Consider the following 15,183-nt stretch of genomic DNA (forward strand, 5'->3'; position numbering starts at 1 on the left):
GCTTACAAAGAGGAGCAGACAACCTGAAGAAAGTTTGAGTGACGTCTTCAAATGCTTGCCATACTTCCCAAGCCTTCTGATTCCCCAATACCATTGAAGAACGACATAGTGTCACAGCCTGTAAGGCTATGCAAAATGGGCAGACAGGGTGACTTCTCTTGGCCAATGGCTTTGGCAATGTGGCGATACACTTCACGAGCAGAAAAAAACGCAACACAGCTGGAATGAGAAGCAGACTGTCTGGCCTCCTCTACATCCATGGTGCAGGAAATCAGCCTGGGGTACCCTTCACACAAAAGATGAAAAGTGACATTTTTACTGATTTGAATGTATTTGAATAATGTTTACTATCTCAGAGAGTCGATCAAAGCCGGGTTAGCAAGTCTTCACACAACAGACCAAAATGAAAGAAAATTGTATTTCATGAATTCGTATAATTCTTACTGTTTCAGGTTAAAAAACAAACAAACACAGTTTCCAGTGACCCAACTGATTCTGGAATCTTTCTGACCGCTACATTTATTCGCTTCAAACAGTCGCTAACAGAATGTTGACCATAGTGAGGGTTCGTACGTTAAACCCATCCAATTCACAGAGGTCGCTTACAAATGATGTGCAAACATGTTCCAATTAATAAAAATAAAAATATCTTACTGTTAAGATGTATTAGGTAACAAACCTTGATACAGTAGTACTACTACCAGTGAAATCGGCTCCCTTCTGTGGCACCGGAATAAATGCAGAACGCTTGTTCCCAGGAACCGGCATGTGGTGTAACTCTTGTATATATCCTGTAAAAATAAAATTCACACCAATGCACGGTCAACTTAAAATAAGCAAAAGGATGAGAAACAAGCAACAAACCAAAATTGTAAAACTCAAAGAGCGGTACCTCTTCATTTTTCAAAACCACTTATCTCATTTGATTAGCATACACTGTATGCTTTTGTCTGTTACCTACCGTCTTTGAAAGTTTGATCACAACACTGTAAAGACATGGGGAGTGGAGTGTTTTTATCTCCAGCTGGTCATCCTACTATCTGGCCTACCCTCACTCAGTTTTTGACTCAACCCCTCCCCACCTTATGGAAGTCCTTAACGTAGGCAGGACTAATCATTTATTATACCATGAACAATCTCTTTCTCCTCGCCCTTTATTCAAAGTTCGTTTAATCTGTTTAAAATCACCAGCGTGGCGATCATGATTTCCTTACTTGTAATCAACAGATAGATCTAGATCTATCAGCATCACAATCCAGCTGATGAGCTATTGCAAGATTAAACAAAGTCTCTGCATTTCAGCGCTTCACCCGATGAATAACAGACCCCAGGGGAGAATTAAACAGTAAAATGATGTGACATTGGTGAATGGATGCGTATTCTTGAAAACTTACCTTCAGAAACGTTGTTTTCGCTCAAATCAAAACACGCAATGTTGCGGAGGCCGCCATCTTGAATTTTCATGCTGCGGATATATAAAATTCTAAAAACGATCAAATTAAATACCAGAACACAAAAATACCCATGAGAGTATTTATGTCATGCATGTGTTATCAGCAGACAACTTCTGGTGCATGGAAAACCATTGAATTTTACATTTGCTGAGTTGGGAATATTTACTGCTGAGCGCTTTTGGTACGAATTTCGTCTGCTGTAAATGCAGCCTTTTATTCCCTATCAAAGACCAAAAAAAAACCGATTTCTGAAGTGGCTCTGTATCTGAAATCCCTTAAATAATTATAAAGAACAATATCACAAAGTATGATGTTTGTTGCAAGATGTGAATGATTTATGAGTGCGTCTGCAACATACGAGCCCCACTAATAGACAAATCAACGTCATAATGACGCTGAGTGACGTACTCTTTGAGACGCTGACGTTCAAGACGTCTCTCTTGTAGACGAGCGTCAATGAGCGTCGAAAATCTCCGTTTTGCTCATCGTTCCCGGCACTCTGCGCATGCGTGACAAGAAGCAACATGCAGCAAGGGTACATGCAAAGTACAAATACATGCAAAAACATGCAAATCATGCGAAAACATGCAAAAACATTGCAAAGTAAATCGTATAAAAGGATGCAAATCAGGTCAGGCAAATCGGACAAAAGGGTTTCCTTTCATATTATAGAATGTAATGCAGTAAGAGGACGACGGAACGTTTCAGATGCAAAGTTTGTTCAAAGCATTAATTGTGTCTTATGCGGTAAGGCCAAAAAAACAATATAGTCTGTTTACGGTATCCCGACCGACCCTATTTTTTTGCGCGACCCTAGACTTTTTTTTGGCGTTTTGGAAAAAAAGAAAAAAAAAATCTGTTTTTGGGCAAAATAACTTTAACATTTGTTTTTTTGGAAAAAATAAATAAAAATAAAAAATCCCGACCTACCGACCCTATGTTACCGTAAACAGACTTTTTTGTGTGTGTGCCTAATCATGTTTATTTTGTTGATGATCAGTGTGAACTCAATACCAGAAAACATTTTCTAAACGGTTAAACATACCAAACGTCATGCAAATATTAGTATAACACTTTCTGTGCCGAATGATAAGCTTGCTTGTTGATTGGTTGTTTTTAAACCTTCTAGAGTATCATACACTGAGCCCAAAAAGTTAAGGATATTTTTTCAGTGGTATACCCCAGATGTAATTAAACGGCAGTTTTTTTGGTCAGAAATATACGTGTATTTGAAGATCAGTCTTTCTTCTGCTTAAAAACGTTGGATCAGCCTGACAGCGCGGCGGATTTGAACGAAATGTGTATGACTTGTTAGGTAGGACACCAACTAAACTTTTTGGTGTAAAAAATGTAAAATATCATTCAGTTTAAGTTACTGTTTTGACGGTTGAAAGTGAATCATGCCGTCAAAAAACGCCATTTTTGAGGGTAGGTGTGGTCACGAACCTCTGACGTCATACCCACATATTGCTCAGATTCCAGAAACACATTTTTGAGCAGAAGAAAGACTGATCTTCAAATACACGTATATTTCTGACAAAAAACTGCTGTTTAACATCTGGGCTATACCACTGAAAAAATATCCTTAACTTTTTGGGCTCAGTGTATGTATCTGGTTGTTGTTTATAAAATGTTAAAGGCACAGTAAGCCTCCCGTAAACCATCACAGATACTGTCAGGCTTTTACACACAGTACAAACACCATTCCATTTGAACGCTCACCAAACGGGAACATCCTAGGTGCCCTACGTAAAGAGCGAGCAATTTTCAAAGAATTAATTTTGCGGAGAGAGTGTCAGAGACAATCGGACCGTGGTGCGTTTTGGCGCTAGACCTAACTTTTAAAATCCAAATAATAAATTGAAAGCTTGTTACACAAACATTCTTAAATCATAAAAGATTTTTTTTTCATCAAGACAAGATCAGTACAATTCGAAGTTTTGAAAGTTTGAAAAAAGAAAAGCCCGGAAGCAGGGTCACGCAAGGTCGTGGTTCTCGTAGCAGACGACGGTTTATACCTATCGCCAGTTCCTCTGAACAGTCAAAAGCCATCGCTAGAGTGAACCACAGCCGTTTCTTTCGTGCATAGTCAGAGGTACTTAATAACGTGCTATTGCAGATAAGCTCACAACGAGTCGCATTCAAATTACTAACTGACGACTACATTGTGAAGAGGGAAACTTGATCACACGGGTTCACGATGGCTCAGGGGTAAGATAAACCACGCAAAAATAAATTCTTTGAAAATTGCTCACTCTTTACGGAGGGCACCTAGGATGTTCCCGTTTGGTGAGCGTTCAAATGGAAGGGTGTTTGTCCTGTGTGTAAAAGCCTGACAGTATCTGTGATGGTTTAAGGGAGGCTTACTGTGCCTTTAACTATTAATGCTTGTATTGTATGATGCATTTGTGAAGCGCTATGAGACTGTTATCTGGCGGTGAATCGCGCTATAGAAGAATGCTTTATTATCATTATTAAACGGTTAAAACTACCGAAAGGCTAACGATAACACATTCTAAACTGTTAGCAGGGGCGGATCAGTTGCTTTGTAAGGGGGGGTGCACTTTGAATCGAAAGTGAATGTGATGGGTGCGAAGCGCCTGAATTTGCTAGGGGGTCCGGGGGCATGCCCCCCCGGAAAAATGTTTGGCCCAAAGAAGCAAAATGGTGCCATCTGGTGCCATTTGAACTTATAAATGGTCATAGAATCAGCTTTCCAAACTTTTATTTTTATTTTTGCTGGAGGGGGGGTGCACCTGCACCCTGTGCACCCCCCTCGTCCGCCCCTGGTTAGAGCTACCGAACGACAATTATAACTATGGTAGTAATTCCTAACATGCACTGTGTACGGCAAGCACCGATCCGCGACAGCGATTATATTCGAAGATCCCTTTGACATTTTGGACAAAACGAACGCATAATATGCTGTTCCCTCCGTGTAATGTCTTTGTCTCTGCCTTGGTAACTAAAATATTGATTCGCGCTCTAACGACCGTAACTTTATATTAAATAAATATCTACCCTTGGCTGTAATCCCAGTCTAAAACTTTCAGGGGGGAAATAAAATATTTTCTCAAGGGAAAATAGCTAAAAGTAAAACAGCTCTCCAGCATCAAATGGCAACTTAAACGGGCTCATTTAGTTGATTTGTTTATGTTGCTGTAGGCTACTTGTTTTGTTTGTTTGTTTTTATTTTACCTTAGTTTTCTTCTCTCCCTTGAGAGACTAATTCTTCGGTGCGGGATGAAAACGTCCCTGATGAACCGTAGAGAAAGGGTAGACAAATAAATAGTCACTTTGAAATTGTCATCTGATGTATACTACGAAAGCACATGCAAAACAGTGACAAAGAGACAGTTGGAGATTTCCGAAGGTCACGAGGAACTCACTTAGAAACAAGTATATGTGTTATCCATTTGCCACCAAACACTAAAACTTGTTCTCAACTGAATTTGTCTTGGCACAAAGTCAAACTCCCACGCAGTCTACACAATAAGTTAGACAGCATCCAAACAAAATGACTGTAAAACAAAACGTTGTGGGGGGAAAAATGGAGAAAGCGGTTTCAGACAAAACAAAAATAGCTACAGTACAGAAATGAAGAGGTAATAAAATCAACAACAACTATACGAATAGAAACGAACAGAAACCACTAAATGTACACCATCAATATTCCACGGAATGTTCAACCGACCTTCACACCACAAACGCCACAGATCCTTGTCGAAGATAAATCCAACAGAGACTGATGGGGAACGTGAGACAAAAGACTGTACACCTTCTGCGCAGTCAGCAGAGGAAGAGAACCCAGAAAACTGACAAGCACGATCGAACCAACCAGGGTCGAACAGACGGAAGGCTAAAGCATCAGAGACACGCACAGCTCAAGTCTTGGCAGCAAACGATGTAAGCTAATAGTAGCCTAAGTAAGTTTGCAAGGTGTGAACACGGTTGAGAAGAGAGCAAAGAAAGAGCAGAGAGAGAGAGAAAGAGAAAGAGAAGAAAGAAAGAAAAGAAAAACACGGTTGACTAAACAACACCCTGCCATGCAACCTCTTCCCCCGTGTTAAAGATACTTTCCTCGATCTCGTGTGAACCTCTTGTAAATCAACAAAGATCTGATCTGGCGTTTACGTGGAATAAGAGCATTTTTTCCACTTTAACGCGCACATAAATCTATACCATTGCTGCTTTCTGTGCACATCTGGAAAAGATTTCTTTTTTGTTTGTTTTTGTTTTTTTCTGATTTAGATTCGTAACTGACCTCTATGACTGCGAAATTGTTTCATAAAAAAAACCACTCTACAGAAAGCAGCAAGGCTGTTGCATTTTGGTATGTGTCCAAATGGAAGGATGCCCTGAGCGCATGTAAAAGCCTAGATGGATCGGTGCTGATTTACATTGGTATACACGAGAAGGAAGGTATCGTGAAAGCGGCAATATTCTTTCCGGCAGAACTCACGAATTAGTAGGTTATAGTACAGAGAGATCATCCATTCTTGTATAAAAAAAATATTTAAAAAAAGCTAGCAGTGTCCAGCGAGGGTAACGGTTGAATGTGCCCACATTTTATGATTAACGATGACTCAACAAAAACAAGCCTCAAAAGCGAAAACTTTTTTTATGTGCAAAACATTTGATTGGAAAGCTTTTAACTCTTCGTTTTGAGTCGCTTTTGGTGCAAAACCTGTAAACATCTTATTCATACCATTCAATTAATTTCATACTTTAGGGAACCCAAAGAACTATCAATGAGAACTCTTCCATATTTTTTCTTTTTTAGAAATGTGGGTGGATACAACCTCTTTAAAGATGTAACATTTTCCCCACACGTAAGACATTGGTGCGTAAAATGTTTACGCAGCCGCATCGGTGAAGGAGTCATGCTGAGGCTGGTTTATGAAAATAACGAAAAGAGGGGATCGTTTGGCAGCTACTCAAAAATGACAAGCTCATCTTAACTGTAGCCCGTAACACAGGCAAATATCTAACATTCAGAGATGTCGTTTGACACGCCGAATCGTCTTTCAAATCGCCGAAAACGTTGCCGTTGTTGAGGCACATCTGCCGAACTTATTTTTTTCACGATCGGGGATAGGGGATTTGAGAACTGCCTTTAACTTGGAAAATTGCCGACTTTTGTATGGCCATTTTTGGTAACTCTACCGAAGAAAATAAGTCCCAGCATCATCTCTGATGTTTTGAGTTGCGTATTTATCAGTTTTGCTTTCGCATTTGCGTATTCAACCGTTTCCCATTTTGTGCGCTGAAGAAAAGATTATTAGTGCACTCTGAGTGCATTTATATCCTAGCCCCAGGGAAAGCTTAAAGCTGATTCATGATTGAGAAGAAAAACCTCAAGGCTTACTTGACCAGAGTTTTCGTAATCATATATATATATTTGACCTTGCAATAAACTTGAGCTACTGCGCTCTCTGTCTTTGTTTGTCTGTCTCTGTCTGTCTTGTCTGTCTGTCTGTCTGTCTGTCTGTCTGTCTGTCTGTCTGTCTGTCTGTCTGTCCCCTTCTCTCTCTCTCTCTCTCTCTCTCTCTCTCTCTCTCTCTCTCTCTCTCTCTCTCTCTCTCTCTTTCTCTTTTTTGTTTTTTTTGTTTACATAGTTTTGTGAAATAATAAAATAACAAGTCGCGTAAGGCGAAAATACAACATTTAGTCAAGCTCAGTCGAACTCACATAATGAAACTGAACGCATTGCATTTTTTCCGCAAGACCGTACACTCGTAGCATCGTCTGTCCACCGCTCGTGGCAAAGGCAGTGAAATTAACAATCCAGAAAAGCGCGGTAGCGGTTGCGCTGAGGAGGATAGCACGCTTTTCTATATCTCTATTCTTTTTAACTCTCTGAACGTGTTTTTAATCCAAACATATCATATCTATATGTTTTTGGAATCAAGAACGGACAAGGAATAAGATGAAATTGTTTTTAAAGAAGGAACAGAAGGAAAAGTGTGACCCATGTATACAAGCAATTTTTATCTACCACAAATTAAACATCTGGGAAATAAGATTTTTGTAAACGAAAGTAAACAACCAAAGGGAATTTCTTTGGGCTTTATTAGCCTGTAAGGAGAGGTAAATCTTTTGTATTCGATTTATGACCTTCTGACCACCCCGCCCCAACCCATCCTTTTCACCCATTTATAATAAAGTGCATCATAAAAAATATGATCTCAATAGCTACTACGATGATAATCAGAAAATGACGAAGAATAAGACGAAAATGTTTTTGGATCGTTTTATAAAAAAAGAAATTTCATTACAATTTTTTTATTTTTAATGACCAAACTCATCAATTAATTTTTTAGACTCCAAGCTGAAATGCAATAGCAAAGTCCGGCCTTCGTCGAAGATTGCTTGGCCAAAATTTCAATCAATTTGATTGAAAAATGAGGGTGTGACAGTGCCGCCTCAACTTTTACAAAATGCCGGATATGACGTCATCAAAGACATTTATCAAAAAAATGAAAACAAAGTCTGGGGATATCATACCCAGGAACTCTCATGACAAATTTCATAAAGATCGGTCCAGTAGTTTACTCTAAATCGCTCTACACACACACACACACACACACACACACACACACACACACACATACACACTCACACACACACACACAAACTCACACACACACACACACAAACTCACACACACATGCACACAGACACACACACACACATACTCACACACACACACACTCACACACACACACGCACACACACACACATACACCACGACCCTTGTCTCGATTCCCCCTCTATGTTAAAACATTTAGTCAAAACTTGACTAAATGTAAAAAGCATCCTAACACAGGCTATAGCTTTAAGTGAAAGTTTCAAGTTTAAGACGATGCGATTGTTCTCAAATTGCCATGGAAAAACGCTTGCTTGTCATGAAGAAGTTGGAAGATTTGGTTAATAACGAATTATCTTCTATAAGAAGGTGTGTGTTTTTTGTTTTGTTTTGTTTTTTTAAATGTCCTTGCAAAAGCACAACTCTATGAATTGGAAATGCTTCTTCCGGTTTGTAAGTCATATTGGGCTTTGGAGCTAAATCATATCGGATTTCATGCTGCAACTTCTGCCAAAGAATGCACCTCATAAAACCAATGCTTCTGGAAGTGCCCCACACAGTTTGCAGTGACATGCACACGGTTTTCTCCACACACACACACACACACAAAAAAACTTACCCGACTTCTAGAGTTTCTTCCACGTCCGACATGATGCCAACACGTGTACGCTACAATCCACACAGAAAATCCACGAAAAGGAAGATCCACAGACAACAGAAGGTTGTCCTCCACCAAGATTGTCAAAGAGGAAGCTGACCGTTTTTCACGTTGGAACTAAAATCCTCCGGGCAGAGAGACAGAGATAGGGACAGCACAACCTAATGCAACGAGTAAACCAACGAAGAAAGGAACCGGTATTAAAAAAAAACCGGGGCTGGAAACTGGAGAAGACACTTGCGCATCAGAACTTCATCAAGAAGGGTACCAACCGAGCTCCAGACACCCACACATTCCCTTTTTTCGCTAAATCAGTCCACAACCGTACACCAACTCCCAAGCTCCCCCGCCGAGTCTTATGATGAAAGCACCGCCATCAACTCTCTCTGACAAGAATTATGCTGGTGGGGTCATGACTGACATGCCAGTAGTAACTGCTGACTCTCACTTCCTCAGGACATACGGGCCTACACATTGCCTGCCATGGTATTGCACCAAAAACCACTTTCACGGTTCCACCCAGGCTAAGCGAGGTACCACCATCGACAAGAAAACGAAAACAAATGCGAGAGCTTAGTCCAAGAAAGTTTCTAAGAGAGCAGGAAGTACTTTAGTCCCAGAAAAGTCCACAGAAACCACAAGGAAGTGATCATAATGTACGATTCAGTCTCTCTACCAAAGTGCAATAAGTAAGAAATCACATTTGAAATCTAGAAATGTTCAAAGATGGAGTTTGAACGAGGTTCCGTTTGAGCTTGAGGAGCCAGAGAAAATGAAGATGAAACCTACAGCCGGAAATAAAAATAGATAAGAAAATATGAAGACTGAAAATATCAATCAAGTTTTGAAACTTGAACCTCCACATGATGGCAAGCCTGGCTGGTGACTGATGAACCGAAAACACATGGGGGACAGAAATCCACGTCACTGCAGGACTTTTGGAGTTGCAGGTAAGCTGCGTTATACCATCTCTTTAACACTTTTGGGAATAATACTGCTTTTTGTGTAACTTTTTTTAATTTCTGTTGCCGATTTTTAACCCTTTTTTTTCTTTGTTATACCATGCCCAGCGCCTTTAACAATGTTGTTATCGATGCTGCTTTTTCTGTAATTTTTGTAGCCAATTTTAACCCCTTTTTCTTGGTTATACGCGCAGTTCCTTTGAAACTATTGTTATTATTACTTTTTTCTTGTGTATTTTTTGTTGCTGATTTTTAACCCTTTTCTTAGTTTTACCATGCCAAATAATGCATGCTGCAACACATGTTAGCACTTGATACTAATACTTACTAAAGATAAATTCCTTCCCGAGTAACTCATAACGGATCCGTCGAGGCTTTTACTGTAAGTGATCGTATCCTTCCATTTCGTTACATACAACAACAACAAACTGCAGCCTCGCCTATCCTCGCTTCTATATACCTCCTATGCAGATTTTTTTTATTTCTTTTTATTTGAAATTATTTCTTAACTGACACAAAATTCTCACTCTGCATAGATAGCAGGTATGCTGTTGATTTTCAGTATATGTCCAAGTGGAAGGATGGTTTAAGCCTGGACGGATCTGTGATGCTACCATGATCGTGCATACGCAAAGCAAGCAATCTGTATAAGGCAAGAGCATGCACATGCATGCTCACTTTCCGCACCCCAAAAAGTTTAAAAAAAAATTTAAACAATGTACTAAATCATGTTTTAAGAGTGCAGCAATTTCAATCAAATCAGCAAGACAAAAATCAAACGCTTATTTTCTGGGGGGAAAAAACACAAACACGAAAATTAGTCAACACAAATGACGTCATCTTAAGTTGATGACGTCACGTTGGTAACAAAAACAAAATCGTAACTCACTCATCACCCCCCTCGGCGCGGCGGCGGCGTCTGGCCTCACGTCTTTCTTCTAGGCTTGCCATGATTGGTCAACGTTTGGTCTTTGTCGAAAATCTGCAACACAGAAGAAAGTAACAGATTATTATTAATATGCTCAGGGCAAAACAGTTCACTTCTTTCTTTCTTCTCAAAACAGTGCGTGATACTTGTAATGGCACGGTACTAAGTCACCGAACTGTCTTATAAAAATGCAGTTATTTGAAGAGCTCAGTGGGGGGTGGGGGGAACTCAAGCCGCAGAGAAAGAAAGAAGTTCTCTTCGTATTTTTAGCCAAATAGCAAATAAACAAGAAACATTGATATGTTTACCAAACAAAAGCACACCTGCTACCGACCATCACCATTCTTATCTGCATCCCTTCTCCCCCGCCTACTTTACCCCTTAACTACTACGCAGGTAGACCGAGTGGCAAGTGAATTGTAAGTGACTGGCATCATCTCAAGCGCTTGCTGGTTGCTTTTTGGAGAGTGTTATGTCATGTGAGTGTAGGACTATCAAGCTTCCTTGCAGGCAAACATCCGACGCAAATCTCTCTTTCTTAAAGGTACTATCCTTCCAAGGCAAGCGAACGTACACCCTATTACAGGATCTGTACAGGTGTTCATAGGTGGTAAGGCCAACAAAAAAAAAGTCTGTTTACGGTATCCCGACCGACCCTATTTTTTCGCGCGACCCTAGATTTTTTTTTGGCATTTGGGGGAGAGAAAAAAAAGTCTCTTTTTTTTGGCAAAATAACTTAAACATATGGGGTTTTTAGAGACAAAAAATAAAATTAAAAAAAATCCCGACCTACCGACCCTATTTGTTTTGCCTATGTTACCGTAAACAGACTATTCTTTTTGTTTGGCCTAATGACATCCTTTCACTTAGACATCAATCAATCAATATGAGGCTTATATCGCGCGTATTCCGTGGGTACAGTTCTACGCGCAGGGATTTTTATAAAATAAAATTTATGCAATTTATATCGCGCACATATTCAAGGCGCAGGGATTTATTTATGCCGTGTGAGATGGAGTTTTTTTACACAATACATCACGCATTCACACCGGCCAGCAGATCGCAGCCATTTCGGCGCATATCCTACTTTTCACGGCCTATTATTCCAAGTCACACGGGTATTTTGGTGGACATTTTTATCTGTGCCTATACAATTTTGCCAGGAAAGACCCTTTTGTCAATCGTGGGATCTTTAACGTGCACACCCCAATGTAGTGTACACGAAGGGACCTCGGTTTTTCGTCTCATCCGAGACATATATATACCAAACATCCAGCATCCAATGCAAGCGAACATGATGCACGCTACCACAGGATCTGTACAGGTTTTCATAATGACGTGGTAATGACATCCTTCCGTTCAGACACATACCAAACATCCAGCATCTGTGCATGGTGGCATTTTTGTCTGAACTGCTTTCGTAGGTGACACTGATATCAATCTTGGGAATTGAGACAGCAAACCATTCGTTTCGTTTACAAGAGGCAGCAGCTAGGATGTTCATTTGTGGTACCTGTCCAAGTGGACGGATCTTATCATCTTAGGCCTAAAAAAACATAGGTGTGGTTACGGTAACCCGACCTACCCTATTTTTAGGGGCCGACCCTATAACTTTTTATTACATTTGTCAACAACAACAAAACAACAACAACAAAACGAGTGCAGAAAACGCAATAAAAGCGAAAGCGCCCGAGTCGCACACTTATTTCCCTGTCAAGTAGGTTTAATTTGTACACATTAAAAAAAAAAGTTTAAAAAAAAAGTGATTGCCTACCTTCCTACCCTATTTTTTTTGGCTATGTTACCGTAACCACACCTATTTTTTATTTTGGACCTTATGTCAAACTGGTTGGTCCGGTGTCAGAATAATGTGACTGGGTGAGACATGAAGCCTGTGCTGCGACTTCTGTCTTGTGTGTGGCGCACGTTAAATGTCAAAGCAGCACCGCCCTGATATCACCCTTCGTGGTGGACTGGGCGTTAAGCAAACAAAACAAAACAAAACAAAACTAAAATTCTTATGTCAAACCTTTTGACTAATCTGAGGTGGGCGGTGTTCTGATCACTTACACGAGCGTGAATATCTTTAACAATGAGTGTATATTTATGTATTGCTGGCATTTTTGTCCATGGATTCTGTTGTACCAAAACAAGACAGTATGCTTTGTTAGAGGATTTTTTTAGTAGCAGTGTTTAAATGTCGAAGCTGCTTTTCCCAGTTTTACCTAAGAGACCGACTGTATATTGTGTTATTATATTTGTCAGACTTGATTGTACCAAGTCCCTACACATGTTGTAATGCGCTTAGAGCCAAATATTTTTGTGTTTTTTTGTAAGGGATAGGCGCAATATAAATACACTTTATTATTATCATTATTAAGACAGGGAAGCAAAATAATGGATTGCATATCGAGGGGTTCTTGGAATGTTCTATGGCAAAATGCCGAGGCATTGTCATCATGAATGCCAGAACAAAAAGCGATTCTTTCAGCATCGTCTGATACACCACATGGTGTTGGATTTTGTGTGCGTCTATGAATCATGCTGTAAAGAAGACAGCAACACAAAAATGGGCTTGATGCGCATCGACAAATGATTGCATGTTTATCGTTGCTTTACGCGTGTGTTTGTTTGTTTGACTGATTGCATGTTTATCGTTGCTTTACGCGTGTGTTTGTTTGTTTGACTGATTGTTAGCACTGTTTCTAAGGCCAAAAAAAAATAGGTCTGTTTACGGTAACCCGACCGACCCTATTTTTTTCGCGCGACCCTAGACTTGTTTTTGGCATTTGGGGAAAAAAAATCTCTTTTTTTTTTGCAAAATAACGTAAAAATATGGTTTTTTGGAGAAAAAAAAAATCCCGACCTACCGACCCTATTTTTTGGGCCTATGTTACCGTAAACAGACCTTCTTATTTTTTTGGCCTAAAAGCATTTTTCCCGATGTGTTGCGTTTTATGAGATGTTTTTTCATTCTTCTTGCTTTCAGATGCGTTCTATCTTTGTGAGCATTGTTTTAACTCTAACGGGGTTTTTTACCTAATCGTGTCCCGCAAGGTAAGACGGTTGTACATTTGCAAGCTTATAAATAAAGGGAGACAACCTGGCCACCAACCTGAAGTCGTTAATCAGTGCCAAGTTTCGTTTAGGGTCCCTCCTGGGGCAATATGCCACTACCTTTCTTTTATACCTCCATTTTCTCAGATCAGACCATGTTTTTACATTATTTTAGTCAAGTTTTGACTAAATGTTTTAACATAGAGGGGGAATCGAGACGAGGGTCGTGGTGTATGTGTGTGTGTGTGTGAGTGTGTGTGTGTGTGTGTGTGTGTGTGTGTGTGTGTGTGTGTGTGTGTGTGTGTGTGTGTGTGTGTCTGTCTGTCTGTCTGTCTGTCTGTGCGTGTGTGTGTGTGTGTGTGTAGAGCGATTCAGACCAAACTACTGGACCGATCTTTATGAAATTTGACATGATAGTTCCTGGGAATGATATCCTAAGACATTTTTTTTCTTTTTTTCGATAAATACTTTTGATGACGTCATATCCGGCTGTTTGTAAAAGTTGAGGCGGCACTGTCACACCCTCATCTTTCAATCAAATTGATTGAAATTTTGGCCAAGCAATTTTCGACGAAGGCCGGACTTCGGTATTGCATTTCAGCTTGGTGGCTTAAAAATCAATTAATGACTTTTTTTATATATAAAACGATCCAAATTTACGTTCATCTTATTCTTCATCATTTCCTGATTCCAAAAACATATAAATATGTTATATTTGGATTCAAAACAACCTCTGAAAATTAAAAATATAAACATTATGATCAAAATTAAATTTCCGAAATGGATTTAAAAACAATTTTATCTTATTCCTTGTCGGTTCCTGATTCAAAAAGCATAAAGATATGATATGTTTGGATTAAAAACACGCTCAGAAAGTTAAAACGAAAAGAGGTACAGAAAAGCGAGCTATGCTATGCAGCACAGCGAAACCACTACCGCGCTGAACAGGCTCGTCAGTTTCACTCCGTTATGCACAAGCGGCGGACTACGGTCATTGTGAAAAAATGCAGTGCGTTCAGTTTCATTCTGTGAGTTCCACAGCTTGACTAAATGTAGTAATTTCGCCTTACGCGACTTGTTTTTACATGGGATAAGGCCATACCTCCACCTGGTCACATACCAAAATTCAACAGTCTGGGTACTCCCTGTGCAGAGTGAGAATTCTTGTCAATTAAGTTGTCAAGTCAATTCCATATCCAACTCAGTCACAGCGACACGCAGTAAACGGTGTTGATTGTTGGTATGTGTCCCAGTGGGAAAAGCCTGGCCAAATCTGAGATCGTGAGCCGAACACTTTTTCACGGGAAAGGAGTGTGCCTTTGATATTATTGTGTGAAGATTCAGACTGTTTCGTAAGATAGTAGTGGTAGCAGCAGTAGCTGTTGGTGTAGTGGTTTTGTTGATGGCAAGTAGAGACGAGGTGTTTGAAGAGGAATGGTCTGTGAGGCACTATAATACAGCCTGCGTGTCTGCCAGCCCACATTTCTCGTAAACAGGCAGGGGGATGGTCTGTGAGGCACTATAATACAGCCTGC

At 40.0% G+C, this 15,183-nt stretch overlaps 1 protein-coding gene and 1 long non-coding RNA gene across 19 annotated transcripts in view; one reads left to right on the forward strand and one right to left on the reverse strand.

The window, feature by feature from the left end:
• Positions 1 to 1,818, forward strand: part of LOC138971193 (uncharacterized) — a 666,631-nt gene extending 664,813 nt beyond the window's left edge. The window contains exon 3 of the long non-coding RNA XR_011457195.1: positions 931 to 1,818. This is a non-coding gene — a long non-coding RNA (uncharacterized lncRNA). The remainder of the gene's footprint in view (positions 1 to 930) is intronic.
• LOC138971189 (troponin I-like) overlaps positions 1 to 15,183 on the reverse strand; it is a 106,066-nt gene that overhangs the window by 48,961 nt on the left and 41,922 nt on the right. For 11 of the 18 annotated variants that reach the window (XM_070343847.1, XM_070343845.1, XM_070343846.1 and 8 more), the window contains one exon: positions 10,553 to 10,645. In XM_070343847.1, the coding sequence (XP_070199948.1) occupies positions 10,553 to 10,614 (62 nt within the window). In that variant the 5' untranslated portion in view covers positions 10,615 to 10,645. Of the gene's footprint in view, positions 1 to 8,662; positions 8,859 to 10,552; positions 10,646 to 10,899; positions 10,974 to 15,183 lie in introns of those variants that run through there. The other 7 variants (XM_070343842.1, XM_070343849.1, XM_070343850.1 and 4 more) reach the window with 7 other exon arrangements.

The sequence above is a fragment of the Littorina saxatilis genome, linkage group LG7 (assembly GCF_037325665.1).
Source record: "Littorina saxatilis isolate snail1 linkage group LG7, US_GU_Lsax_2.0, whole genome shotgun sequence".
Taxonomy (NCBI): Eukaryota; Metazoa; Mollusca; class Gastropoda; order Littorinimorpha; family Littorinidae; genus Littorina; species Littorina saxatilis.